This window comes from Manacus candei, unplaced genomic scaffold (assembly GCF_025592945.1).
Source record: "Manacus candei isolate 608988 ecotype Guabito, Panama unplaced genomic scaffold, ASM2559294v1 h1tg000037l, whole genome shotgun sequence".
NCBI lineage: Eukaryota > Metazoa > Chordata > Aves > Passeriformes > Pipridae > Manacus > Manacus candei.
The window spans coordinates 2,121,367-2,148,900 of record NW_026138085.1 but is presented as its reverse complement, the minus strand read 5'-3'; the positions used below and the strand labels follow the sequence as shown (position 1 = coordinate 2,148,900).

The window sequence follows — 27,534 nt, the reverse complement described above, 5'->3', positions numbered from 1 at the left end:
GTAATTTATTCAAATCGTTAGAATGAGGCACGTTAGGGGGGAAAAAAACAGGGGAAAAGAAACCCCTACAAACCCCGGATTTAAATAAATCTCTTTTTCAAATAAAAGACAAACAGAGGTGTTGCTTATTCAAGTGGTGGCCATATTTGAACGGGATTGAATGGACAGTTAAATCTGTATTGCTTGACCTCGGAAGAGAGAAATCGAGCCGTTAATCTCTGCTTTCCAGGCTTTGTGCTGGGAAATCTTCGCGTCCTTCCGCAGATCGGCCGCCTGGTGCCGCTGCTGACCGCGGAGGCTCCGCGCATCTCCCAGTTTCCATCTCCGCCGCCCCCGGGATTCGGGCGGGCGGGGCTGCACCGTCTCGGACTGCTCCGTCCGGGGGTCGGCAGGCTGTATCGGCAGCTCCATCCAGCTCGCAGGAGGGGAGATCGGGTCGCAGGAAGAGAATGAAGCTGAGGAAGAGCGAGGAGCCGCTCCCGGGGCGAGCGGTGGCTCTGTTCCTTCTCCTCTGTGTCTCGGGGATGAGAGCAGAAACCGCTCGGTACTCTGTGCCCGAAGAGGCGGAGAGAGGCTCCTTTGTGGCGAATATAGCTAAGGATTTGGGACTGACCGGTGAGGAATTGTCGGCTCGTCAGGCTCGACTCGTTTCTGATGCAGAAAAGCAGTATTTACAGCTGAGCCAGCACACCGGGGATTTGGTGGTGAGAGAGCAGATGGACCGGGAGGAGCTGTGCGGGCAGAGTGAGCCTTGCCTGGTGCGTTTCGAGGTGCTGCTGGAGGACCCACTGCAGTCCTTCCGAGCTGAGGTAAGACTCATCGACATTAATGATCATGCTCCTGTGTTCTTAAATAAAGAGATAGTTTTAAAGATCCCGGAATCTGCAATGCCAGAGACTCGATTTTTGTTGGAAAGCGCTCAGGATCCAGATGTGGGGAACAATAGTCTTCAGCATTATAGTATCAGCTCCAATGAGTATTTCCATGTGTACACTCGGCAGCGCAATGACGGCAGGAGGTACGCCGAGCTGGTCTTGGATCGAGCCCTGGATCGGGAGCAGCAGGCAGAAGTTGCTTTCAGCATCACAGCTGTGGATGGTGGGACTCCACCCCTCTCTGGTACAGCCTTAATCCGCGTAGTGGTCCTGGATATAAATGACAACATTCCAGTATTTACTCGGAGTCTGTATAAAGTCCCCGTTAGGGAAAATATCTCACAGGATACCTTAGTGGTGGTGGTGTCTGCTAGCGATTTAGACTCAGGAACGTATGGGGAAATAGCCTATTCAATTGTTCAAAACTCAAAGGAAAATTTCGAGACGTTTAAAATAAATCCAGAGACAGGCCAGATTCGACTCAAAAAGCCTTTGGATTATGAAGAAACAAAGACCTATGAGATAGACGTCCAGGCAACAGATGGAGGGGGCCTGTCCGCGCACTGCAAGGTGGAGGTGCAGGTGGAGGACGTGAACGACAACGCCCCCGAGGTGATCATCACCTCCCTCACCAGCACCCTCTCGGAAGCCGCCCCGCCGAACACCGTGGTCGCCCTCTTCAACGTGCGGGACCGGGACTCGGGGGACAACGGCAGGACGACCTGCGAGCTGGCAGGTGAGCAACCTTTCAGCATCTCTCTGCTGGCAGCCGACGCGTACGCGCTGGTGACATCGGAGGCGCTGGACCGGGAACAGGTGTCAGAGTATAACGTGACGGTGCGAGCCCGTGACCAAGGCTCACCCGCGCTTTCGACGTCCAAGACACTGCTCGTGCGTCTCTTGGATGTGAACGACAACGCGCCCACCTTCATCCAGGACACTTACACCATGGTGATGAGCGAAAACGAGCCCGCGGGGACGAGCCTGGGCCGCCTGAGAGCCACAGACGCTGACGCGGGAGAAAACGCACATGTGAGATACGCAATAGAGGCACCTCCACCGGGCACCCCCGCCGCGGCACCGTTCGTGTCCGTGGACGCGGAGAGTGGAACCGTCCGGACATTGTGCCCACTGGACTATGAGAAGGTGCGTTCCTTCGAGCTGGTAGTGCACGCCAGTGACGGCGGTTCGCCGCCGCTCAGCGCCCAGGCGGTGCTGCGAATCGTGGTGCAGGACGAGAACGATAACGCACCCGTGGTGCTGCACCCGCCCCCCGACAGCAGCGCGGCGGGAGAGCTGGTGCCGCGCTGGGCACCCTCGGGCTACCTGGTGGCCAAGGTGGTGGCGGTGGACGCGGACGCGGGGCAGAACGCGTGGCTGTCGTACGAGCTGGCCAAGGCCACGGAGCCGGGGCTGTTCCGCGTGGGGCTGCACAGCGGCGAGGTGCGCACGGCGAGGGCCGTGACGGAGAGGGACGCGCCCCGGCAGAGGCTCATGGTGTTGGTGCGGGACCGCGGGCACCCGCCGCGCTCTGCCACCGCCACTCTCGCTGTCGCTCTGGTGCACGACTTCTCCGACGCCTCCTTGCAGCTCGACCACGATCCTGCGAGCAGGCAGCAGCCGCAGGTAGCTGAGGAGGACCTGCTCACCACCTACCTCATTGCCTCCCTGGGCTGCGTCTCCTCACTCTTCCTCCTGTCCGTCGTCGCCTTGGCGACAGCCAAGCTGTGCAAGGCTCGCCTCCGGGCACACCTTTCACCTCCCTCTGCCGATTGCTACGCGGATGGAGATTTCGCCAGCGACGGCGTGGACGTGGGCGGGATGGGCACTCTGTCACCGGCTTACCGCTATGAGGTGTGCCTGACCACCGGCTCGGGGAGGAGCGAATTCCAGTTCTTGAGGCCCGTCCTGCTCAGCCCGCAAAGCAGCGCTGAGATGGGGCCAGACAAGGACGAAGATCCGCTCTGCAACTCTCAGCCCGCCGGCGAGAGGGAAGCCTATGCGGGCAGTACAGCCGCTTCTCCCTTTCAGCCGCCGGACTGGCCGGTCGGCGGGCGCGTCCATGCCTGAGCCGTACTGGGTGGAACCTCCCTTCCCCGTCCTCAGCCTGACACTCCCCAGTAGCTGTAGTGCCGTCCTCTGCTGTTACAGGCGTGCTGGACCGGCGGAGGGGTCGTGCCGGTTTCTCCGTCCGGGGAAGGCGGCTCAGTCCCTCCGGACAAGGTCTCTGCCCCACGCTGCCCTGAGAAACGCCTTGTGCCGCTTTTACCGCTGCGTTCCTCGGAGCTCACAGACTCGCCTATCGTTAGATGAGTGCGCCCTCCGGACCGCGGGCTGCGGACAGCGAGAAGCGGGGACAGAGGAGGAGCAGCTGCCGGCTTTGCTTGTGCGCTGGTGTTGCCTGAAGGGCTCCCGCCACTGCTCCCGGGAATTTTTATCCCCGCTTTGATGTGCGCGCGTCCTGCCCCGGGCTCAGCCGCGGGCGAGCGGCGGCACCGCGCGTGTGCGCGCGTGTCCGTGGGCCGGGCCGAGCGGCAGCGCGGGCAGCGGGCGGCGGCGGGCGCAGTCCCAGCGCGCACCGCTGGGTGGTGGTCTCGGCTAAGGCGCCGCCGAGCCCGACCCAGCCCAGCTCAGCACAGCCAAGCCCAGCCCAGCTCACAACAGCCCAGCCGGGCCGAGCGGGCAGCGGCTGCGGCAGCGACCGCTGGCTCTGCCAGCCGAGCCTGGGACACCGCGGCTGCACTCCGGGCTGCGGAACCGACCGGAATACAGAGGGAGAAAGAAGGCACCCGACCCGACCGCCGCTTTCGTTGGGGACTACGCGAGAGATCCGCGAGAAGGAGATCGGACACCGCCGCCGCCGCCGCCGGAGGAGGGCCATGGCGATGGCAAGGCAAGTGCTTTGTGTGTGTGCTTTGCTCTCCCTGGCGCTCGCTCGCTCGCAGCCCATCCGCTACTCCGTGGCCGAGGAGGCGGACAGCGGCTCCCTCGTAGGCAACCTGGCGCAGGACGCGGCGCTGCCGCCGGCGCAGCTCTCGGCTCGCCGCGCCCGCCTGCTGGCCGAGGACGGCCGGCAGCACTTTCGCCTCGACCGCGCCAGCGGCCGCCTCGTCGTGGCCGACAGGCTCGACCGGGAGCAGCTGTGCGCCCATTCCGACACTTGCACGCTCGCCTTCGAGCTGCTGCTGGCCGACCCGCTGCAGTTCTTTCGGGTCGAGGTGACCCTGCACGACATCAATGACCATTCGCCCGTTTTCCCTGCGGAACGAGTCACTTTTAAGATCCCCGAAAGGGGCGACCCTGGCTCTCGTTTCCCTCTGGAGGTTGCTCGGGACCTGGATGTTGGCAGCAACAGCGTCCAGACATACAGCATCTCTCCCGAGAATGAGTATTTTACTGTGTCCTTTGGAAGTCGGAGTAATGGCGACAAATACGTTGAACTTGTTTTGGAAAAGCCTCTAGACAGAGAGGAACAGGCAGAGATGCATTCCAGTCTCATTGCTGTGGATGGGGGCTCTCCTCCCAGGAGTGGGACCACACAAATTCACATTACAGTTCTAGATGTCAATGACAACGCTCCCGTCTTCACCCAGGACCGTTACACTGTGCAGGTTTTGGAAAATGCACCGGAGGGCTCTGTGGTCCTGACTGTGCTGGCAACTGATCGAGATGTGGGAGTTAATGGAGACATCTCCTATCAGTTCAGCGAAGCAGTCAGCCAGAGTGACTCAGCGTTTGAGATTGACCCCACGAGTGGCGAAATTAAGCTCACAAAGCCTCTGGATTTTGAGGCAGGACAGACTCACGAACTCAGTGTGAGGGCCACAGATGGGGGCGGGCTCTCGGCAATCTGTAAAGTCCTAGTGGAGGTATTGGATGTGAATGACAATGCCCCGGAGCTGGTGGTCAGTTCCTTCAGCAGTCCCCTCGCCGAGAACTCAGCACCCGGCACGGTCGTTGCCCTCTTCACTGTCAGGGACCGCGATGCCGGGGCCAACGGCAAGGTCTCCTGTGCCCTCGACGATCAGCTCGTCTTCTCCCTGCGCCCAGCCTACAAGAATTACTATGAGCTGGTGACCGTCAGTGCCCTGGACCGCGAGGAGACGGCTCAGTACATGGTGACGGTGACAGCAGCAGACGCGGGCTCCCCTCCTCTGACGAGCAGCCACACCTTCACCGTGGCCATCTCGGACGTCAATGACAACGCGCCTGTCTTCAACCAGAGCTCGTACACCATGTACGTGCGTGAGAACAATGTGCCCAGCGTGCTGGTTGGAGCCGTGAGTGCCGCAGATGCCGACGTGGGGCTCAACGCCAAGGTGACCTATTCGCTGTCAGCGGGGCAAGCGGCGGAGCGGCCTTGGTGCTCGTGCCTGTCGGTGAACTCGGAGAGCGGGCAGGTGTTTGTGCTGCGAGCCCTGGACTACGAGCAGCTGAGGCAGAGCGAGGTGGTGGTGAGTGCCTCTGACGCGGGCTCTCCTCCGCTGCGAGCCAACGTCACCGTCCGCCTGCTGGTGCTGGACGAGAACGACAACGCCCCGCTCGTGCTGTACCCGGCGCCCGACAGCGGCCCGGCCTCCAGCGAGCTGGTGCCCGTGTCGGCTGAGGCGGGCTACCTCGTCTCCAAAGTGGTGGCCGTCGACGCCGACTCGGGGCAGAACTCGTGGCTCTCCTACCACCTGCTCAGGGCCACCGACCCCGGGCTCTTTGCCGTGGCTGCCCAAAGCGGCGAGGTGAGGCTCAGGAGGCCAGTGACAGACAGAGACAGCGTCAGGCACAAGCTCGTCGTCCTGGTGCGAGACAACGGCCGCCCACCCCTCTCAGCCACCGCCGCTCTCAGCGCACTCCTGCTCAAGGACTTCTCCGACCTGCGCCAACCGCACAGCAGCCCGCCCACCGACGACCAACCCGGCTCCCTCACCACCTACTTAATCCTTGCCTTGGTCTCCGTCTCCCTGCTCTTCCTCGCCTCCACAGCAGCCTTCGTGGCTCGCAGGCTGTGCAAGAGAAAGGAGCTGAAGGCTGCCCACGTGCTTGACGGGGCCGACAACTTGCCGAGCGGCCTGGCCGAGGCAGCTGCTGCAGGGACCCTGCCCCACCCCTACTGCTACGAGATCAGCCTCACCACGGGCTCGGGCAACAGCGAGTTCAAGTTCCTCAAGCCCTTCGTCCCCAGCCTGACACCACAGCCCTGGGCCATGGGTGGGGGCCCCAGTGAGGAACAGGTTTTCCCTTGTGTCCCTGTCCCCACAGAGGACGTGACACCGGACGATGCTGGGACTGTCTCAGCAGAACAGTTCAACCGTCTTTCCTTTAACTAGCACGGGGTCGGCACAGGCAGAGGCTTCATGCCTCATAGTAGGAAGGGATTCAGCCTGCAACCTTTGGGAATGGTTCCTGCTGAGGAAATCTTTATTTGCAATTGGCATAAGCAAATTCTGGAAAGTTGTAAGTCAGGGAATGCTTGTGTTCCATTAACAACCTAGAAGGAAACAGAATAAAGGGTACCAAAGCTCTTTCACTCAGACAGTAATAGGTTTCAGACTTGGTTCAGCCATTTCTGAGAGGCTTTAAGAATGGGGTTAGCTGTCCCAGCAAGCTCTTGTCTCTCTTGCTGTCAGACAAGACCGTGGCTCTTTAATTCTGTTCTGTAACAGTATGGCACAAAAAAAGGGACAGACAAGCCTCATCCTTTCTGAAATTCACAATGACCTTTTCCCAGCTCAGGAAAATGGGGAAGTTCTCAGTGCAGTGTCACAAGGACATGTGTTCACCAAGCTCTTTCTTTCCTGCAGTCCGGATGTCTCTATCTGAGATGTCTGGCCCCTGTGTGCTTTGCTCTCTTGTCACCACGTCTGTCTATTCATAGCTAGTGCTGCTCGGTGAATGAGGCAGTTGCTCCCATTTAGCCACTGCAGCCCAGGCAATTCCAGCTGAGCAGGCAAGGAGGGAATTTTGATCCTTTGAGTACAGCAGGCTCATCTTCTTTGTGGCAGAGAAGAGCAACAAAATGCACAGTAAGATCTTCCTTTGGCCGATAAGAGGGGATTGGGTGTTCTGTCTGCTTGCAGTACAGCAGCACAAATGGTGTTGGGGTAGACTGTAACTGTACAGAGTTGTTAAAACATATTCATTGTCTTTGGGTGCATTGCACGAAAACTCCAAATATCCTTCAAAGAGCATTTTCTGAAGATACAATCAAGATGAGCTCGTGAAAAGGACTTTGAGTTTGGTCTTCTCTGAATTCAGCAGAACTGAACTGGGAAGCTCTCCCTGCATAACTTTCTGGGTTTGTGTTAGAGCATTTGCATTCTCCTTTAGGCCCTTTTCCCTTGCACTCCCTTAACTAGGCTTGAGTATTTTTTTACCTGTTCCTTTTAAAAAGGACTGTCACCCCATGTATAGTAATTGATACCTTTAATAATGTATGTGATGCACGGAATATTCAGAAAGCCTCATCTGTTTGTGTTGTGATAAAGTTTTAAAGTGTAAAATTCTAAACTGGGATACACTTGAGTGTAAAAACTGACATAATGTGTAATTGTGAAATAAAGAGAGTACCTTAATTCCTTGTGTGGAAGAATCTTTTGTAGAATCGTTCATTCGGGAAAGGTCTGTCAAGGTTTTTCAAAAGTCTGTGAGGTTTTTTCTCATTTTGTCCATTTATTGAGGTAATGTTGGGTGGGTCCCTATGTGTCTAGAGCGTGGCAATGCTGATGGTAGAGTGTTCAATGCCGTACCAGCACTGTTACCGCTGCGCTACCACTGCAGAAGCTCCGGGGGGTTTGTCTGTTTTGGGAAGGCAGCTCAGTCTTTCCAGGCTTAGCCTCTGCCTCACACTGCATTGGGAAACGTTTTGTGCCGCTTTTAAAGCTGTGTTTCTCGAAGTCTGCGGACTCTCCTACCAGGAGAGCAGAGACCTCACGGCTACCCGTGGGCTGTGGGAAGTGGGGAGCATGGACAGAGGCGGGACACCGACCACGAGCCCGGCTCCCTCACCACCTACTTAATCCTTGCCTTGGTCTTCGTCTCCCTGCTCTTCCTGGGCTCCACAGCAGCCTTCGTGGCTCGCAGGCTGTGCAAGAGAAAGGAGCTGAAGGCTGCCCACGTGCTTGACGGGGCCGACAACTTGCAGAGCGGCCTGGCATGAGGTCGGCACAGGCAGAGACTTCATACCTCATGGTAGGCAGGGATGCAGGCTGCAGCCTGTGGGGATGGTTCCTTCAAGGTAAATCTATATTTGGCTCCAGCAATTCTCCAAGAATTCTCACTCAGAAAATGCTTGTGTTCCCCTAAAAACAAACAAGGAAACAGAAAAAAGGGAACTAAAACTCCTTCACTCTGACAATAATGTATTTCATGTCTTTTATGGCCATTTCTGAGTGGCTACAAGAATGGGGTTAGCAGTCAGAGATTTGCTCTTGTCTATCTTGCTATCTGAGAAGACAGTGGACATTTTATTCCCTGCTGTAACAGAATGGCACACTTGGGCAGACAAATCTCATCCTCGCGGAAATGCACAGAGACCTTTTCCCATCTCAGGAAAATGAGGAAGTTGTGAGTGCTGTGTCACAGTGTTGTGTAAGCACAGCACTCTTTCTTTCCTGGGTTCTAGATGTCTCTGGCTGAAATGTGTGGGCTCTGTGTGCTTTACTTTCTTGTCACTGTGCCAGTCAATACAGCCACTCGGTGTCTCCTAATGCTCACTAGTGCTGCCCGTGAAACAGGGAGTTGCTCCCATTCAGCCGTAGCAAAGCAGGCAATTTCAGCTCAGCTGTCAGGAAGGGTATTTTGACCCTTTGAGTACAGCGGTCACATCTTCTCCAGGACAGAGCAGAGCAGAAAAATGCACAGTAAGATCTTCCTTTGGCCAATAAGTGAGTGTCGGGTGTTTTATCTCCTTGCAGTACAGCAGAACAAACGGTGTTGGGGTAGACTGTAACTGTATAGAGTTGTGAAAACATGTTCATTGTCTTTGGGTGCATTGCATGAAAACTCCAAATGTCCTTCAAAGAGCATTTTCTGTAGCTGCAATCAAGATTAGCTTGTGAAATGGACTTTGTATTTTGTATAATCACTGCTGCTCCTGGTTTCACAGAATTGAACTGGGAAGCTATCCCTGCATGATTTTTTGGGGTTGTGTTAGAGCATTTGTATTCTCCTTTCATCTAGAGTAATGGATTCCTTGAATGAGATCCATGATATGTGGAATATTCAGAAAGCCCAACAGTGTGTAGTGCTGAAGTTATAAACTGTACCATTGTAAACTGGGATACCCCTGATGGTAAAAACTGAAATAATGTGTAAGAGTGAAATAAAGAGAATACCTTAATTCCTTGTGTGGAGAAAAGTCTTTGTAGAGACAGTCTTTTTGGGAAAGGTCTGTCAAGTTTTATGTAGAGTCTGGGAGTTTTTTTCTCAGTGTGCCTTTACTGAGGTAATGCTGGCTGGCTGTATGTGTTGGGTTTGGAGATAGAGCCGATAGAGTGTTCAGTGCAATGCCCGAGCTGTTACCGGTTGGAGGCTTTTAACCGATTTCTCTCTTCGAGGAAGGCGGTTCAGTCCTTCCAGGCTCAGAATCTGTGTCACACTGCTTTGGGAAAAGCCTTGTGCCGCTTCTACCGCCGCGTTTCTCGGAAGGCGCTGATTGGCGTGCCGGGTGCCGAGCGCTCACGGCTTCCCGCGGGCTGTGGGCAGCGGAGAGCGCGGACAGACGAGGGGCAGGTGCCAGAGCTGTCCCTGTAATCGAACTCAAGCGGCGGCCCCACAGGGCTAATCCTGACCATTGCGGGCACTTCCATCCCCGCTTCCATGTGCGCGCGTCCTGCCCCGGGCTCAGCCGCGGGCGAGCGGCGGCACCGCGCGTGTGCGCGCGTGTCCGTGGGCCGGGCCGAGCGGCAGCGCGGGCAGCGGGCGGCGGCGGGCGCAGTCCCAGCGCGCACCGCTGGGTGGTGGTCTCGGCTAAGGCGCCGCCGAGCCCGACCCAGCCCAGCTCAGCACAGCCAAGCCCAGCCCAGCTCACAACAGCCCAGCCGGGCCGAGCGGGCAGCGGCTGCGGCAGCGAGCGCTGGCTCTGCCAGCCGAGCCTGGGACACCGCGGCCGCACTCCGGGCTGCGGAACCGACCGGAATACAGAGGGAGAAGAAGGGCACCCGCCCGCTGCTGCGCCGCTTTCTGCGGGGACTACGGGAGAGATCCGCGAGAAGGAGATCGGACACCGCCGCCGCCGCCGCCGCCGGAGGAGGGCCATGGCGATGGCAAGGCAAGTGCTTTGTGTGTGTGCTTTGCTCTCCCTGGCGCTCGCTCGCTCGCAGCCCATCCGCTACTCCGTGGCCGAGGAGGCGGACAGCGGCTCCCTCGTAGGCAACCTGGCGCAGGACGCGGCGCTGCCGCCGGCGCAGCTCTCGGCTCGCCGCGCCCGCCTGCTGGCCGAGGACGGCCGGCAGCACTTTCGCCTCGACCGCGCCAGCGGCCGCCTCGTCGTGGCCGACAGGCTCGACCGGGAGCAGCTGTGCGCCCACTCCGACACCTGCACGCTCGCCTTCGAGCTGCTGCTGGCCGACCCGCTGCAGTTCTTTCGGGTCGAGGTGACCCTGCACGATATCAATGACCATTCGCCCGTTTTCCCCGAGGAAAGAGTTGCTTTTAAGATCCTGGAAACGAGTGAGCCCGGCTCTCGTTTCCCACTGGACGCTGCTCGAGACCTCGATATTGGCAGCAACAGCATTCAGACATACAACATCTCTCCCGAGAACGAGTACTTTAGTGTCTTTTCTGGCACTCGGAGTGACGATGACAAGTATGTTGAACTGGTCTTGGAAAAGCCACTAGACAGAGAGGAGCAGGCAGAGATGCATTTCAGTCTCATTGCCATGGATGGGGGCTCTCCACCCAGAAGTGGGACCACCCAAATTCACATTGTAATTCTAGATGTAAATGACAATTCCCCAGTGTTCACACAGGAGGTGTACCATGCACGGGTTTTGGAAAACATGCCAGAGGGCTCTGTGGTTCTGACTGTGTTGGCAACTGACCAGGATGCAGGAATTAATGGAGACATCTCCTATGAATTCAGGCAAGCAGTGGGACAGAGTGACTCAGCATTTGAGATTGATCCCATAACGGGTGAAATTAAACTCACAAAGTCTCTGGATTTTGAAGCAGCAGGGTCTCATGAACTCCGTGTGAGAGCCACAGATGGGGGCGGGCTCTCGGCAATCTGCAGAGTGTTGGTGGAGGTGTTGGATGTGAATGACAATGCCCCGGAGCTGGTGGTCAGTTCCTTCAGCAGTCCCCTCGCCGAGAACTCAGCGCCCGGCACGGTCGTTGCCCTCTTCACTGTCAGGGACCGCGATGCCGGGGCCAACGGCAAGGTCTCCTGTGCCCTCGACGATCAGCTCGTCTTCTCCCTGCGCCCAGCCTACAAGAATTACTATGAGCTGGTGACCGTCAGTGCCCTGGACCGCGAGGAGACGGCTCAGTACATGGTGACGGTGACAGCAGCAGACGCGGGCTCCCCTCCTCTGACGAGCAGCCACACCTTCACCGTGGCCATCTCGGACGTCAATGACAACGCGCCCGTCTTCAACCAGAGCTCGTACACCATGTACGTGCGTGAGAACAATGTGCCCAGCGTGCTGGTTGGAGCCGTGAGTGCCGCAGATGCCGACGTGGGGCTCAACGCCAAGGTGACCTATTCGCTGTCAGCGGGGCAAGCGGCGGAGCGGCCTTGGTGCTCGTGCCTGTCGGTGAACTCGGAGAGCGGGCAGGTGTTTGTGCTGCGAGCCCTGGACTACGAGCAGCTGCGGCAGAGCGAGGTGGTGGTGAGCGCCTCTGACGCGGGCTCTCCTCCGCTGCGAGCCAACGTCACCGTCCGCCTGCTGGTGCTGGACGAGAACGACAACGCCCCGCTCGTGCTGTACCCGGCGCCCGACAGCGGCCCGGCCTCCAGCGAGCTGGTGCCCGTGTCGGCTGAGGCGGGCTACCTCGTCTCCAAAGTGGTGGCCGTCGACGCCGACTCGGGGCAGAACTCGTGGCTCTCCTACCACCTGCTCAGGGCCACCGACCCCGGGCTCTTTGCCGTGGCTGCCCAAAGCGGCGAGGTGAGGCTCAGGAGGCCAGTGACAGACAGAGACAGCGTCAGGCACAAGCTCGTCGTCCTGGTGCGAGACAACGGCCGCCCACCCCTCTCAGCCACCGCCGCTCTCAGCGCACTCCTGCTCAAGGACTTCTCCGACCTGCGCCAACCGCACAGCAGCCCGCCCACCGACGACCAACCCGGCTCCCTCACCACCTACTTAATCCTTGCCTTGGTCTCCGTCTCCCTGCTCTTCCTCGCCTCCACAGCCGCCTTCGTGGCTCGCAGGCTGTGCAAGAGAAAGGAGCTGAAGGCTGCCCACGTGCTTGACGGGGCCGACAACTTGCCGAGCGGCCTGGCCGAGGCAGCTGCTGCAGGGACCCTGCCCCACCCCTACTGCTACGAGATCAGCCTCACCACGGGCTCGGGCAACAGCGAGTTCAAGTTCCTCAAGCCCTTCGTCCCCAGCCTGACACCACAGCCCTGGGCCATGGCCGGGGGCCCCAGTGAGGAACAGGTTTTCCCTTGTGTCCCTGTCCCCACAGAGGACGTGACAGTGGACGATGCTGGGACTGTCTCAGCAGAACAGTTCAACCGTCTTTCCTTTAACTAGCCCGGAGGTTGCACAGGCAGAGGCTTCATGCCTCGTGGTAGAAGGGATGAAGGCTGCAGCCTGTGGGAATGGTTCCTCCAAAATAAATCTGCGATTGGTATAACCAATTTCCAGAAACTCTAGGTCAGGGAATGCTTGTGTTCCAACCAAGAAACAAACAGGATAAAGGGAACCAAAGCTCTTTCACTCATATAGTAGTAAGTTTTCAGACTTGATTCAGCCATTTCTGAGAGGCTATAAGAATGGGGTTAACAGTCTCAGAGAAGATCTTGTCTCTTGCTGTCATAGAAGACACTAGACCTTTTATTCTCTTCTGAAACAGGATGGCACAATTTGGCAGAGAAATCTCATCCTCACTGAAATGCACAAAGGCCTTTACCCAGCTCAGATAATTAGGATGTTGTGAATAATGCCATAGCATTGTGTAAGCACAGCAGTCTTTCCTTCCTGGGTTCTGGATGTGTCTGGATGAGATGTGTCTGTGTCCTTTGCTCTCTTGTCACTGTGTCTGTCTGTGCATCACTAGTGCTGCCTGATGAATTAGGGATTTGCTCCCATTCAGCCATTACTCTGCAGGCCATGCCAACCCAGCAGGCAAGGGGGGTATTTTGACCCTTTCAATACATCAGTCTCATCTTCTGTATTGCACAGTAGAGCAGCAAAATGCACAATAAGGTCTTCCTTTGGCCTATAGGAGGGGTTGGGTGTTCTGTCTCCTTGCAATAGAGCAGCACAAAGAGTGTTGGGATAGACTGTAACTGTACAGAGTTGTGAAAACATATTTGTTGTGTTTGAGGTGCATTGCATGAAAACTCCACGTGTCCTTCAAAGAACATTTTCTGAAGGCAGAATCAAAATGAACTGGTGGAAAGGACATTGAGTTTGGTCTTCTCATTCTTTTTCCTGAAACCAGAGGCTTCTCAATGGAATGGAAAGCTATCCCCTCACAACTTTCCAGTTTTATGTGAGCACATTTGCATTCTCTGTTGACCTTTTCCCTTCCACTCCCTGAAGTGTGTTTGAGCATTTGTTTGCCTATTCTTTTTAAAAAGGACTGTCATGCCATCTCTAATAACTCATTTTTTGAATGATGTCTGTGAGGAATGGATTATCCAGAAAGCCTCACGCTGTGTTGTGCTGAGGTTATAAACTGTACCATTGGAAACTGGGATACCCCTGAGTGTAGAAACTGACATAATGTGTAAAAGTGAAATAAAGAGAGTACCTTAATTCTTGGCGTGGGGAGAGAAGTCTTTGTAGAGAAGTTCTTTCTGGGAAAGCTCTGCCAAGTTTTTTCAAAAGTCTGGGAGTTTTTTTCTCAGTGTGTCCTTTCAGTGAGGTAATGCTTGGCGGGTACATGTGTTGAGTTTGGAGATACAGGCAATAGAGCGTTCAGTGCCGTGCCCATGCCCTGCCACCAGAGCCCTGGGCCATGGCCGGGGGCCCCAGTGAGGAACAGGTTTTCCCTTGTGTCCCTGTCCCCACAGAGGACGTGACACCGGACGATGCTGGGACTGTCTCTGCAGAACAGTTCAACCGTCTTTCCTTTAACTAGCATGGGGTCAGCACAGGCAGAGGCTTCATGCCTCGTGGTAGAAGGGATGCAGGCTGCAACCCGTGGGAATGGTTTCTGCAGAGGAAATCTGTATTTGCAATTGACTTAACGAATTTCCAGAAATTTTTAACCAGAATATGATTGTGTTCCACTAAAAATCAACAAGCAAACAGAATAAAGGAACATAAACTGTTTCACTCAGACATTCATTTGCTTCAAGTCTGTTAAGGCCATTCCTGACAGACTTTAAGAATGCTTTTCGGTCTCCCAGCTAAGATCTTGTCTCTCTTGCTGTCAGACAAGACTGTGTTCCTTTAATTCTGTTCTGTCACAGTATGGCACAAACAGTGGGACAGACAAACCTCATCCTTGCTTAAATGCACAATGACCTTTTCCCAGCTCAGAAAAGTAAATAAATTGTCATTGCTGTGTAACAATGCCATGTGAGCACCAAGCTCTTCCTTTCCTGGCTTCTGGATGTTTCTGGATAAAATATATGGGTTCTGTGCACTTTACTTTCTTGTCACTGTGTCAGTCAATACAGACACTGTGTGTTTCCTAATGTTCACTGGTGTTGCCCGGTGAATCAGGGAATTCCTGTCACTCACTCATTGCAAAGCAGGCAATTCCAGCTCAGCAGGCAAGGAGGGTATCTTGACCCTTTGAGTACAGAGGATTCATGTTCTTTGTGTCAGAGAAGAGCAGCAAAATGCACAAAAAGATCTATATTTTGGCCGGTAGGAGGGGATTGGGTGTTCTGTCTGCTTGCAGTACAGCAGCACAAACGGTGTTGAGGTAGACTGTATCTCTACAGAGATGTGAAAACCTGTTCATTGTCTTTGGGTGCATTGCATGAAAACTCCATGTGTACCTCCAAGAGCATTTTCTGAATCAAGAAGAGCTTGTGAAAAGGACTTTGATTTTGGTCTTCTCATTGTTGTTCCTGAATTCAGCGGAATTGAACTGGGAAGCTGTCCCAGCGTGACTTTCCGGGTTTGTGTTAGAGCCTTTACATTCTCCTTTTTGACCCTTTTTCTTTGTACTCCCTGAAATGAGTTTGAGCATTTTTTTGCCTGCTCCTTTCAAGAAGGATTGTCACACCATCTATAGTAACTGATACCTTTAATAATGTGTGTGATGCACAGAATATTCAGAAAGCCTCATCTGTCTGTGTTGTGGTGAAGTTTTAAAGCGTAACATTGTAACATTACAATTAGGGATACCCCTGAGTGTAAAATTGAAATAACATGTAAGAAAGAAATAACCAGAGTACCTTAAGTCCTCGCGTGGAGATTGAAGTCTTTTGTAGAATCGTTCATTCGGGAAAGGTCTGTCAAGGTTTTTCAAAAGTCTGGGAGGTTTTTTCTCGTTTTGTCCATTTCCTGAGGTAATGTTGGGTGGGTCCCGATGTGTCTAGAGCGTGGCGATGCTGTCGATAGAGCGTTCAATGCCGTGCTCCTGCTGTGACCGCTACGCTGCCACTGCAGAGGCTCCGGGCCAGTTTGTCTGTTCCGGGAAGGCGGGTCAGTCTTTCCGAGCTCAGCCTCTGCCTCACGCTGCGATGGGAAAAGCCTTGTGCGACTTTTATTGCCGCGTTTCTCAAAAGGCACTGACTCTCGTGCCAGCACCAGGGAGCTCAGGACTTCCCGCGGGCTGGGGGCAGCGGGGAGCGCGGACAGAGGTGGGACAGGTGACGGAGCTCTTCGTGCGTTCGGAGTAAAGCGGCGGACCCTCATGGCTCCTGCCGACCCTTGCCGGCACTTCCATCCCCGCTTCCATGTGCGCACGTCCTGCCCCGGGCTCAGCCGCGGGCGAGCGGCGGCCCCGCGCGTGTGCGCGCGTGTCCGTGGGCCGGGCCGAGCGGCAGCGCGGGCAGCGGGCGGCGGCGGGCGCAGTCCCAGCGCGCACCGCTGGGTGGTGGTCTCGGCTAAGGCGCCGCCGAGCCCGACCCAGCCCAGCTCAGCACAGCCAAGCCCAGCCCAGCTCACAACAGCCCAGCCGGGCCGAGCGGGCAGCGGCTGCGGCAGCGAGCGCTGGCTCTGCCAGCCGAGCCTGGGACACCGCGGCCGCACTCCGGGCTGCCGAACCGACCGGAATACAGAGGGGGAAACAAGGCACCCGACCGCTGCCGCTTTCGTTGGGGACTACGCGAGAGATCCGCGAGAAGGAGATCGGACACCGCCGCCGCCGCCGCCGCCGGAGGAGGACCATGGCGATGGCAAGGCAAGTGCTTTGTGTGTGTGCTTTGCTCTCCCTGGCGCTCGCTCGCTCGCAGCCCATCCGCTACTCCGTGGCCGAGGAGGCGGACAGCGGCTCCCTCGTAGGCAACCTGGCGCAGGACGCGGCGCTGCCGCCGGCGCAGCTCTCGGCTCGCCGCGCCCGCCTGCTGGCCGAGGACGGCCGGCAGCACTTTCGCCTCGACCGCGCCAGCGGCCGCCTCGTCGTGACCGACAGGCTCGACCGGGAGCAGCTGTGCGCCCACTCCGACACCTGCACGCTCGCCTTCGAGCTGCTGCTGGCCGACCCGCTGCAGTTCTTTCGGGTCGAGGTGACCCTGCACGATATCAATGACCATTCGCCCGTTTTCCCCGAGGAAAGAGTTGCTTTTAAGATCCTGGAAACGAGTGAGCCCGGCTCTCGTTTCCCACTGGACGCTGCTCGAGACCTCGATATTGGCAGCAACAGCATTCAGACATACAGCATCTCTCCCGAGAACGAGTACTTTAGTGTCTTTTCTGGCACTCGGAGTGACGATGACAAGTATGTTGAACTGGTCTTGGAAAAGCCACTAGACAGAGAGGAGCAGGCAGAGATGCATTTCAGTCTCATTGCCATGGATGGGGGCTCTCCACCCAGAAGTGGGACCACCCAAATTCACATTGTAATTCTAGATGTAAATGACAATTCCCCAGTGTTCACACAGGAGGTGTACCATGCACGGGTTTTGGAAAACATGCCAGAGGGCTCTGTGGTTCTGACTGTGTTGGCAACTGACCAGGATGCAGGAATTAATGGAGACATCTCCTATGAATTCAGGCAAGCAGTGGGACAGAGTGACTCAGCATTTGAGATTGATCCCATAACGGGTGAAATTAAACTCACAAAGTCTCTGGATTTTGAAGCAGCAGGGTCTCATGAACTCCGTGTGAGAGCCACAGATGGGGGCGGGCTCTCGGCAATCTGCAGAGTGTTGGTGGAGGTGTTGGATGTGAATGACAATGCCCCGGAGCTGGTGGTCAGTTCCTTCAGCAGTCCCCTCGCCGAGAACTCAGCGCCCGGCACGGTCGTTGCCCTCTTCACTGTCAGGGACCGCGATGCCGGGGCCAACGGCAAGGTCTCCTGTGCCCTCGACGATCAGCTCGTCTTCTCCCTGCGCCCAGCCTACAAGAATTACTATGAGCTGGTGACCGTCAGTGCCCTGGACCGCGAGGAGACGGCTCAGTACATGGTGACGGTGACAGCAGCAGACGCGGGCTCCCCTCCTCTGACGAGCAGCCACACCTTCACCGTGGCCATCTCGGACGTCAATGACAACGCGCCCGTCTTCAACCAGAGCTCGTACACCATGTACGTGCGTGAGAACAATGTGCCCAGCGTGCTGGTTGGAGCCGTGAGTGCCGCAGATGCCGACGTGGGGCTCAACGCCAAGGTGACCTATTCGCTGTCAGCGGGGCAAGCGGCGGAGCGGCCTTGGTGCTCGTGCCTGTCGGTGAACTCGGAGAGCGGGCAGGTGTTTGTGCTGCGAGCCCTGGACTACGAGCAGCTGCGGCAGAGCGAGGTGGTGGTGAGCGCCTCTGACGCGGGCTCTCCTCCGCTGCGAGCCAACGTCACCGTCCGCCTGCTGGTGCTGGACGAGAACGACAACGCCCCGCTCGTGCTGTACCCGGCGCCCGACAGCGGCCCGGCCTCCAGCGAGCTGGTGCCCGTGTCGGCTGAGGCGGGCTACCTCGTCTCCAAAGTGGTGGCCGTCGACGCCGACTCGGGGCAGAACTCGTGGCTCTCCTACCACCTGCTCAGGGCCACCGACCCCGGGCTCTTTGCCGTGGCTGCCCAAAGCGGCGAGGTGAGGCTCAGGAGGCCAGTGACAGACAGAGACAGCGTCAGGCACAAGCTCGTCGTCCTGGTGCGAGACAACGGCCGCCCACCCCTCTCAGCCACCGCCGCTCTCAGCGCACTCCTGCTCAAGGACTTCTCCGACCTGCGCCAACCGCACAGCAGCCCGCCCACCGACGACCAGCCCGGCTCCCTCACCACCTACTTAATCCTTGCCTTGGTCTCCGTCTCCCTGCTCTTCCTCGCCTCCACAGCCGCCTTCGTGGCTCGCAGGCTGTGCAAGAGAAAGGAGCTGAAGGCTGCCCACGTGCTTGACGGGGCCGACAACTTGCCGAGCGGCCTGGCCGAGGCAGCTGCTGCAGGGACCCTGCCCCACCCCTACTGCTACGAGATCAGCCTCACCACGGGCTCGGGCAACAGCGAGTTCAAGTTCCTCAAGCCCTTCGGCCCCAGCCTGACACCACAGCCCTGGGCCATGGCCGGGGGCCCCAGTGAGGAACAGGTTTTCCCTTGTGTCCCTGTCCCCACAGAGGACGTGACAGTGGACGATGCTGGGACTGTCTCAGCAGAACAGTTCAACCGTCTTTCCTTTAACTAGCCCGGAGGTTGCACAGGCAGAGGCTTCATGCCTCGTGGTAGAAGGGATGAAGGCTGCAGCCTGTGGGAATGGTTCCTCCAAAATAAATCTGCGATTGGTATAACCAATTTCCAGAAACTCTAGGTCAGGGAATGCTTGTGTTCCAACCAAGAAACAAACAGGATAAAGGGAACCAAAGCTCTTTCACTCATATAGTAGTAAGTTTTCAGACTTGATTCAGCCATTTCTGAGAGGCTATAAGAATGGGGTTAACAGTCTCAGAGAAGATCTTGTCTCTTGCTGTCATAGAAGACACTAGACCTTTTATTCTCTTCTGAAACAGGATGGCACAATTTGGCAGAGAAATCTCATCCTCACTGAAATGCACAAAGGCCTTTACCCAGCTCAGATAATTAGGATGTTGTGAATAATGCCATAGCATTGTGTAAGCACAGCAGTCTTTCCTTCCTGGGTTCTGGATGTGTCTGGATGAGATGTGTCTGTGTCCTTTGCTCTCTTGTCACTGTGTCTGTCTGTGCATCACTAGTGCTGCCTGATGAATTAGGGATTTGCTCCCATTCAGCCATTACTCTGCAGGCCATGCCAACCCAGCAGGCAAGGGGGGTATTTTGACCCTTTCAATACATCAGTCTCATCTTCTGTATTGCACAGTAGAGCAGCAAAATGCACAATAAGGTCTTCCTTTGGCCTATAGGAGGGGTTGGGTGTTCTGTCTCCTTGCAATAGAGCAGCACAAAGAGTGTTGGGATAGACTGTAACTGTACAGAGTTGTGAAAACATATTTGTTGTGTTTGAGGTGCATTGCATGAAAACTCCACGTGTCCTTCAAAGAACATTTTCTGAAGGCAGAATCAAAATGAACTGGTGGAAAGGACATTGAGTTTGGTCTTCTCATTCTTTTTCCTGAAACCAGAGGCTTCTCAATGGAATGGAAAGCTATCCCCTCACAACTTTCCAGTTTTATGTGAGCACATTTGCATTCTCTGTTGACCTTTTCCCTTCCACTCCCTGAAGTGTGTTTGAGCATTTGTTTGCCTATTCTTTTTAAAAAGGACTGTCATGCCATCTCTAATAACTCATTTTTTGAATGATGTCTGTGAGGAATGGATTATCCAGAAAGCCTCACGCTGTGTTGTGCTGAGGTTATAAACTGTACCATTGGAAACTGGGATACCCCTGAGTGTAGAAACTGACATAATGTGTAAAAGTGAAATAAAGAGAGTACCTTAATTCTTGGCGTGGGGAGAGAAGTCTTTGTAGAGAAGTTCTTTCTGGGAAAGCTCTGCCAAGTTTTTTCAAAAGCCTGGGAGTTTTTTTCTCAGTGTGTCCTTTCAGTGAGGTAATGCTTGGCGGGTACATGTGTTGAGTTTGGAGATACAGGCAATAGAGCGTTCAGTGCCGTGCCCATGCCCTGCCACCAGAGCCCTGGGCCATGGCCGGGGGCCCCAGTGAGGAACAGGTTTTCCCTTGTGTCCCTGTCCCCACAGAGGACGTGACACCGGACGATGCTGGGACTGTCTCTGCAGAACAGTTCAACCGTCTTTCCTTTAACTAGCATGGGGTCAGCACAGGCAGAGGCTTCATGCCTCGTGGTAGAAGGGATGCAGGCTGCAACCCGTGGGAATGGTTTCTGCAGAGGAAATCTGTATTTGCAATTGACTTAACGAATTTCCAGAAATTTTTAACCAGAATATGATTGTGTTCCACTAAAAATCAACAAGCAAACAGAATAAAGGAACATAAACTGTTTCACTCAGACATTCATTTGCTTCAAGTCTGTTAAGGCCATTCCTGACAGACTTTAAGAATGCTTTTCGGTCTCCCAGCTAAGATCTTGTCTCTCTTGCTGTCAGACAAGACTGTGTTCCTTTAATTCTGTTCTGTCACAGTATGGCACAAACAGTGGGACAGACAAACCTCATCCTTGCTTAAATGCACAATGACCTTTTCCCAGCTCAGAAAAGTAAATAAATTGTCATTGCTGTGTAACAATGCCATGTGAGCACCAAGCTCTTCCTTTCCTGGCTTCTGGATGTTTCTGGATAAAATATATGGGTTCTGTGCACTTTACTTTCTTGTCACTGTGTCAGTCAATACAGACACTGTGTGTTTCCTAATGTTCACTGGTGTTGCCCGGTGAATCAGGGAATTCCTGTCACTCACTCATTGCAAAGCAGGCAATTCCAGCTCAGCAGGCAAGGAGGGTATCTTGACCCTTTGAGTACAGAGGATTCATGTTCTTTGTGTCAGAGAAGAGCAGCAAAATGCACAAAAAGATCTATATTTTGGCCGGTAGGAGGGGATTGGGTGTTCTGTCTGCTTGCAGTACAGCAGCACAAACGGTGTTGAGGTAGACTGTATCTCTACAGAGATGTGAAAACCTGTTCATTGTCTTTGGGTGCATTGCATGAAAACTCCTTGTGTACCTCCAAGAGCATTTTCTGAATCAAGAAGAGCTTGTGAAAAGGACTTTGATTTTGGTCTTCTCATTGTTGTTCCTGGATTCAGCAGAATTGAACTGGGAAGCTGTCCCAGCGTGACTTTCCGGGTTTGTGTTAGAGCCTTTACATTCTCCTTTTTGACCCTTTTTCTTTGTACTCCCTGAAATGAGTTTGAGCATTTTTTTGCCTGCTCCTTTCAAGAAGGATTGTCACACCATCTATAGTAACTGATACCTTTAATAATGTGTGTGATGAACGGAATATTCAGAAAGCCTCATCTGTCTGTGTTGTGGTGAAGTTTTAAAGCGTAACATTGTAACATTGCAATTAGGGATACCCCTGAGTGTAAAATTGAAATAACATGTAAGAAGGAAATAAACAGAGTACCTTAAGTCCTCGCGTGGAGAAAGAAGTCTTTTGTAGAATCGTTCATTCGGGAAAGGTCTGTCAAGGTTTTTCAAAAGTCTGGGAGGTTTTTTCTCGTTTTGTCCATTTCCTGAGGTAATGTTGGGTGGGTCCCGATGTGTCTAGAGCGTGGCGATGCTGTCGATAGAGCGTTCAATGCCGTGCTCCTGCTGTGACCGCTGCGCTGCCACTACAGAGCCTCCGGGCCAGTTTGTCTGTTCCGGGAAGGCGGGTCAGTCTTTCCGAGCTCAGCCTCTGCCTCACGCTGCATTGGGAAAAGCCTTGTGCGACTTTTATTGCCGCGTTTCTCAAAAGGCACTGACTCTCGTGCCAGCACCAGGGAGCTCAGGACTTCCCGCGGGCTGGGGGCAGCGGGGAGCGCGGACAGAGGCGGGACAGGTGACGGAGCTCTCCGTGCGTTCGGAGTAAAGCGGCGGCTCCTCATGGCTCCTGCCGACCCTTGCCGGCACTTCCATCCCCGCTTCCATGTGCGCACGTCCTGCCCCGGGCTCAGCCGCGGGCGAGCGGCGGCACCGCGCGTGTGCGCGCGTGTCCGTGGGCCGGGCCGAGCGGCAGCGCGGGCAGCGGGCGGCGGCGGGCGCAGTCCCAGCGCGCACCGCTGGGTGGTGGTCTCGGCTAAGGCGCCGCCGAGCCCGACCCAGCCCAGCTCAGCACAGCCAAGCCCAGCCCAGCTCACAACAGCCCAGCCGGGCCGAGCGGGCAGCGGCTGCGGCAGCGACCGCTGGCTCTGCCAGCCGAGCCTGGGACACCGCGGCTGCACTCCGGGCTGCGGAACCGACCGGAATACAGAGGGAGCAGAAGGGCACCTGACCGCTGCCGCTTTCGTTGGGGACTACGCGAGAGATCCGCGAGAAGGAGATCGGACACCGCCGCCGCCGCCGCCGCCGGAGGAGGACCATGGCGATGGCAAGGCAAGTGCTTTGTGTGTGTGCTTTGCTCTCCCTGGCGCTCGCTCGCTCGCAGCCCATCCGCTACTCCGTGGCCGAGGAGGCGGACAGCGGCTCCCTCGTAGGCAACCTGGCGCAGGACGCGGCGCTGCCGCCGGCGCAGCTCTCGGCTCGCCGCGCCCGCCTGCTGGCCGAGGACGGCCGGCAGCACTTTCGCCTCGACCGCGCCAGCGGCCGCCTCGTCGTGGCCGACAGGCTCGACCGGGAGCAGCTGTGCGCCCACTCCGACACCTGCACGCTCGCCTTCGAGCTGCTGCTGGCCGACCCGCTGCAGTTCTTTCGGGTCGAGGTGGCCCTGCACGACATCAATGACCATTCGCCCGTTTTCCCCGAGGAAAGAGTCACTTTTAAGATTCCAGAAACGAGTGACCCCGGGTCTCGTTTCCCTCTGGAGGTTGCCTGGGACCTTGATATTGGCAGCAACAGTATCCAGGCATACAGCATCTCTCCCGACAATGAGTACTTTAGTGTCTCTTCTGGAAGCAGGAGTAATGGCGACAAATATGTTGAACTTGTTTTGGAAAAGCCTCTAGACAGAGAGGAGCAGGCAGAGATGCATTTCAGTCTCATTGCTGTGGATGGAGGATCTCCTCCCAGGAGTGGGACCACACAAATTCACATTACAGTTCTAGATGTCAATGACAACGCTCCGGTCTTCACACAGGATCGTTACACTGTGCAGGTTTTGGAAAATGCACCGGAGGGCTCTGAGGTCCTGACTGTGTTGGCAACTGATCAGGATGAGGGAGTTAATGGTGAGATCTCCTATCAGTTCAGACAAGCAAAGGATCGGAGTGACTCAGCATTTGAGATTGATTCCACGAGTGGTGAAATTAAACTCACAAAACCTCTGGATTTTGAGGTAGCAGACACTCACGAACTCAGTGTGAGGGCCACTGATGGAGGGGGCCTTTCAGTAATCTGCAAGGTGTTGGTGCAGGTGTTGGATGTGAATGACAATGCCCCGGAGCTGGTGGTCAGTTCCTTCAGCAGTCCCCTCGCCGAGAACTCAGCGCCCGGCACGGTCGTTGCCCTCTTCACTGTCCGGGACCGCGATGCCGGGGCCAACGGCAAGGTCTCCTGTGCCCTCGACGATCAGCTCGTCTTCTCCCTGCGCCCAGCCTACAAGAATTACTATGAACTGGTGACCGTCAGTGCCCTGGACCGCGAGGAGACGGCTCAGTACATGGTGACGGTGACAGCAGCAGACGCGGGCTCCCCTCCTCTGACGAGCAGCCACACCTTCACCGTGGCCATCTCGGACGTCAATGACAACGCGCCCGTCTTCAACCAGAGCTCGTACACCATGTACGTGCGTGAGAACAATGTGCCCAGCGTGCTGGTTGGAGCCGTGAGTGCCGCAGATGCCGACGTGGGGCTCAACGCCAAGGTGACCTATTCGCTGTCAGCGGGGCAAGCGGCGGAGCGGCCTTGGTGCTCGTGCCTGTCGGTGAACTCGGAGAGCGGGCAGGTGTTTGTGCTGCGAGCCCTGGACTACGAGCAGCTGAGGCAGAGCGAGGTGGTGGTGAGCGCCTCTGACGCGGGCTCTCCTCCGCTGCGAGCCAACGTCACCGTCCGCCTGCTGGTGCTGGACGAGAACGACAACGCCCCGCTCGTGCTGTACCCGGCGCCCGACAGCGGCCCGGCCTCCAGCGAGCTGGTGCCCGTGTCGGCTGAGGCGGGCTACCTCGTCTCCAAAGTGGTGGCCGTCGACGCCGACTCGGGGCAGAACTCGTGGCTCTCCTACCACCTGCTCAGGGCCACCGACCCCGGGCTCTTTGCCGTGGCTGCCCAAAGCGGCGAGGTGAGGCTCAGGAGGCCAGTGACAGACAGAGACAGCGTCAGGCACAAGCTCGTCGTCCTGGTGCGAGACAACGGCCGCCCACCCCTCTCAGCCACCGCCGCTCTCAGCGCACTCCTGCTCAAGGACTTCTCCGACCTGCGCCAACCGCACAGCAGCCCGCCCACCGACGACCAGCCCGGCTCCCTCACCACCTACTTAATCCTTGCCTTGGTCTCCGTCTCCCTGCTCTTCCTGGGCTCCACAGCAGCCTTCGTGGCTCGCAGGCTGTGCAAGAGAAAGGAGCTGAAGGCTGCCCACGTGCTTGACGGGGCCGACAACTTGCCGAGCGGCCTGGCCGAGGCAGCTTCTCCAGGGACCCTGCCCCACCCCTACTGCTACGAGATCAGCCTCACCACGGGCTCGGGCAACAGCGAGTTCAAGTTCCTCAAGCCCTTTGTCCCCAGCCTGACACCACAGCCCTGGGCCATGGTTGGGGGCCCCAGTGAGGAACAGGTTTTCCCTTGTGTCCCTGTCCCCACAGAGGACGTGACACCGGACGATGCTGGGACTGTCTCTGCAGAGCAGTTCAACCGTCTTTCCTTTAACTAGCACGGGGTCAGCACAGGCAGAGGCTTCATGTCTCAGGAAGGGTTGCAGGATGCAGCCTCTGGGAATGGTTTCTGCAGAGTAAATCTGTATTTGCAACTGGCATAACCAAATTCTGGGAAACTGGAAGTCAGGGAATGCTTGTGTTCCAGTAAAAACAAAGAAGCAAACAGAATAAAGGGTACCAAAACTCTTTAACTCAGACAGTATATAGTTTCAGACTTGATTCAGCCATTTCTGAGAGGCTTTAAGAATGCAGTTAGCAGACCCAGGGAAGATCTTGTCTCTCTTTTGCTGTCACACAAGACAGTAGACCACTTATTCTCTTCTGTAATGGAATGGCACAGTTGGGTAGAAAAATCTCATTCTTGCTGAAATGCACAAAGACCTTTTCCCAGCTCAGATAAATTAGGATGTTGTGAATAATGCCATAGTGTTGTGTAAGCACAGCACTCTTTCTTTCCTGAGTTCTGGATGTGTCTGGATGAGATGTGTCTGTGTCCTTTGCTCTCTTGACACTGTGTCTGTCTGTGCATCACTAGTGCTGCCTGATGAATTAGGGATTTGCTCCCATTCTGCCATTGCTATGCAGGCCATGCCAACCCAGCAGGCAAGGAGGGTATTTTGACCCTTTCAGTACATCAGTCTCATCTTCTGTGTTGCAGAATAGAGCAGCAAAATGCACAATAAGATCTTCCTTTGGCCTATAGGAGGGGGTGGGTGTTCTGTCTCCTTGCAACACAGCAGCACAAAGAGTGTTGGGATAGACTGTAACTGTACAGAGTTGTGAAAACATATTTGTTGTGTTTGAGGTGCGTTGCATGAAAACTCCACGTGTCCTTCAAAGAACATTTTCTGAAGGCAGAATCAAAATGAACTGGTGGAAAGGACATTGAGTTTGGTCTTCTCATTCTTTTTCCTGAAACCAGAGGCTTCTCAATGGAATGGAAAGCTATCCCCACAACTTTCCAGTTTTATGTGAGCACATTTGCATTCTCTGTTGACCTTTTCCCTTCTACTCCCTGAAGTGTGTTTGAGCATTTTCTTGCCTATTCCTTTTAAAAAGGACTGTCATGCCATCTCTAATAACTGATTTTTTGAATGATGTCTGTGAGGAATGGATTATCCAGAAAGCCTCACGCTGTGCTGTGCTGAAGTTATAAACTGTACCACTGTAAACTGGGATATCCCTGAGTGTAGAAACTGAAATAATGTGTAAGAGTGAAATAAAGAGAGTACCTTAATTCCTGGCATGGAGAGAGAAGTCTTTGTAGAGAAGTTCTTTCTGGGAAAGCTCTGCCAAGTTTTTTCAAAAGCCTGGGAGTTTTTTTCTCAGTGTGTCCTTTCAGTGAGGTAATGCTTGGCGGGTACATGTGTTGAGTTTGGAGATACAGGCAATAGAGCGTTCAGTGCCGTGCCCATGCCCTGCCACCAGAGCCCTGGGCCATGGCCGGGGGCCCCAGTGAGGAACAGGTTTTCCCTTGTGTCCCTGTCCCCACAGAGGACGTGACACCGGACAATGCTGGGACTGTCTCTGCAGAACAGTTCAACCGTCTTTCCTTTAACTAGCATGGGGTCAGCACAGGCAGAGGCTTCATGCCTCGTGGTAGAAGGGATGCAGGCTGCAACCCGTGGGAATGGTTTCTGCAGAGGAAATCTGTATTTGCAATTGACTTAACGAATTTCCAGAAATTTTTAACCAGAATATGATTGTGTTCCACTAAAAATCAACAAGCAAACAGAATAAAGGAACATAAACTGTTTCACACAGACATTCATTTGCTTCAAGTCTGTTAAGGCCATTCCTGACAGACTTTAAGAATGCTTTTCGGTCTCCCAGCTAAGATCTTGTCTCTCTTGCTGTCAGACAAGACTGTATTCCTTTAATTCTGTTCTGTCACAGTATGGCACAAACAGTGGGACAGACAAACCTCATCCTTGCTTAAATGCACAATAACCTTTTCCCAGCTCAGAAAAGTAAATAAATTGTCATTGCTGTGTAACAATGCCATGTGAGCACCAAGCTCTTCCTTTCCTGGCTTCTGGATGTTTCTGGATAAAATATATGGGTTCTGTGCACTTTACTTTCTTGTCACTGTGTCAGTCAATACAGACACTGTGTGTTTCCTAATGTTCACTGGTGTTGCCCGGTGAATCAGGGAATTCCTGTCACTCACTCATTGCAAAGCAGGCAATTCCAGCTCAGCAGGCAAGGAGGGTATCTTGACCCTTTGAGTACAGAGGATTCATGTTCTTTGTGTCAGAGAAGAGCAGCAAAATGCACAAAAAGATCTATATTTTGGCCGGTAGGAGGGGATTGGGTGTTCTGTCTGCTTGCAGTACAGCTGCACAAACGGTGTTGAGGTAGACTGTATCTCTACAGAGATGTGAAAACCTGCTCATTGTCTTTGGGTGCATTGCATGAAAACTCCTTGTGTACCTCCAAGAGCATTTTCTGAATCAAGATGAGCTTGTGAAAAGGACTTTGATTTTGGTCTTCTCATTGTTGTTCCTGGATTCAGCAGAATTGAACTGGGAAGCTGTCCCAGCATGACTTTCC

General features: G+C 55.1%; 5 protein-coding genes across 10 annotated transcripts in view; all 5 read left to right on the top strand.

Moving 5' to 3' along the window:
• Positions 1 to 22: 22 nt before the first annotated feature.
• On the top strand, positions 23 to 3,167 carry LOC127473833 (protocadherin beta-16-like). Its single transcript, XM_051793936.1, has one exon. It carries the CDS (start codon positions 450 to 452, stop codon positions 2,943 to 2,945), a length of 2,496 nt encoding a protein of 831 aa, XP_051649896.1. The 5' UTR covers positions 23 to 449; the 3' UTR covers positions 2,946 to 3,167.
• A 563-nt stretch (positions 3,168 to 3,730) lies between these two features.
• LOC127473837 (protocadherin beta-15-like) lies at positions 3,731 to 26,640 on the top strand. Of its 5 annotated transcripts, none has more exons than XM_051793946.1 (3): positions 3,731 to 5,323; positions 11,693 to 12,469; positions 26,448 to 26,640. In XM_051793946.1, the coding sequence occupies exons 1-3, from the start codon at positions 3,755 to 3,757 to the stop codon at positions 26,541 to 26,543; spliced, it is 2,442 nt and encodes an 813-aa protein (XP_051649906.1). In that variant the 5' UTR covers positions 3,731 to 3,754; the 3' UTR covers positions 26,544 to 26,640. The 5 variants fall into 5 exon arrangements, with proteins under 5 accessions (XP_051649906.1, XP_051649903.1, XP_051649902.1 ...); XM_051793943.1 differs by lacking the exon at positions 26,448 to 26,640 and adding an exon at positions 20,231 to 20,423; XM_051793942.1 differs by lacking the exon at positions 26,448 to 26,640 and adding an exon at positions 14,025 to 14,217.
• Positions 6,913 to 27,534, top strand: part of LOC127473841 (protocadherin beta-7-like) — a 42,903-nt gene continuing 22,281 nt past the window's right edge. Inside the window, exons 1-2 of the mRNA XM_051793952.1 lie at positions 6,913 to 7,018; positions 25,787 to 26,187. Coding sequence (XP_051649912.1) covers positions 26,186 to 26,187 — 2 coding nt within the window. The 5' untranslated portion in view covers positions 6,913 to 7,018; positions 25,787 to 26,185. The remainder of the gene's footprint in view (positions 7,019 to 25,786; positions 26,188 to 27,534) is intronic.
• LOC127473836 (protocadherin beta-15-like) overlaps positions 16,235 to 27,534 on the top strand; it is a 39,360-nt gene continuing 28,060 nt past the window's right edge. The window contains exon 1 of the mRNA XM_051793940.1: positions 16,235 to 18,675. Within this exon, the coding sequence (XP_051649900.1) occupies positions 16,330 to 18,675 (2,346 nt within the window). The 5' untranslated portion in view covers positions 16,235 to 16,329. The remainder of the gene's footprint in view (positions 18,676 to 27,534) is intronic.
• The window catches only part of LOC127473835 (protocadherin beta-15-like), a 39,681-nt gene continuing 34,640 nt past the window's right edge, over positions 22,494 to 27,534 (top strand). The window contains exon 1 of one of the 2 annotated variants that reach the window (XM_051793939.1): positions 22,494 to 23,447. In XM_051793939.1, the coding sequence (XP_051649899.1) occupies positions 22,536 to 23,447 (912 nt within the window). In that variant the 5' untranslated portion in view covers positions 22,494 to 22,535. Of the gene's footprint in view, positions 25,019 to 27,534 lie in introns of both variants that reach the window. The other variant, XM_051793938.1, reaches the window with a different exon arrangement.

Bases quoted from the DNA above. Each gene is read 5' to 3' on its own strand.
- LOC127473833 (XM_051793936.1), top strand. From the start codon at position 450: ATGAAGCTGAGGAAGAGCGAGGAGCCGCTCCCGGGGCGAGCGGTGGCT.
- LOC127473837 (XM_051793946.1), top strand. From the start codon at position 3,755: ATGGCGATGGCAAGGCAAGTGCTTTGTGTGTGTGCTTTGCTCTCCCTG. The intron at 5,324-11,692 runs GTGGTGGTGAGT...CGGCAGAGCGAG, and splicing joins AGCAGCTGAGGCAGAGCGAG to GTGGTGGTGAGCGCCTCTGA. The intron at 12,470-26,447 runs GTTTTCCCTTGT...AGTGAGGAACAG, and splicing joins GGGGCCCCAGTGAGGAACAG to GTTTTCCCTTGTGTCCCTGT.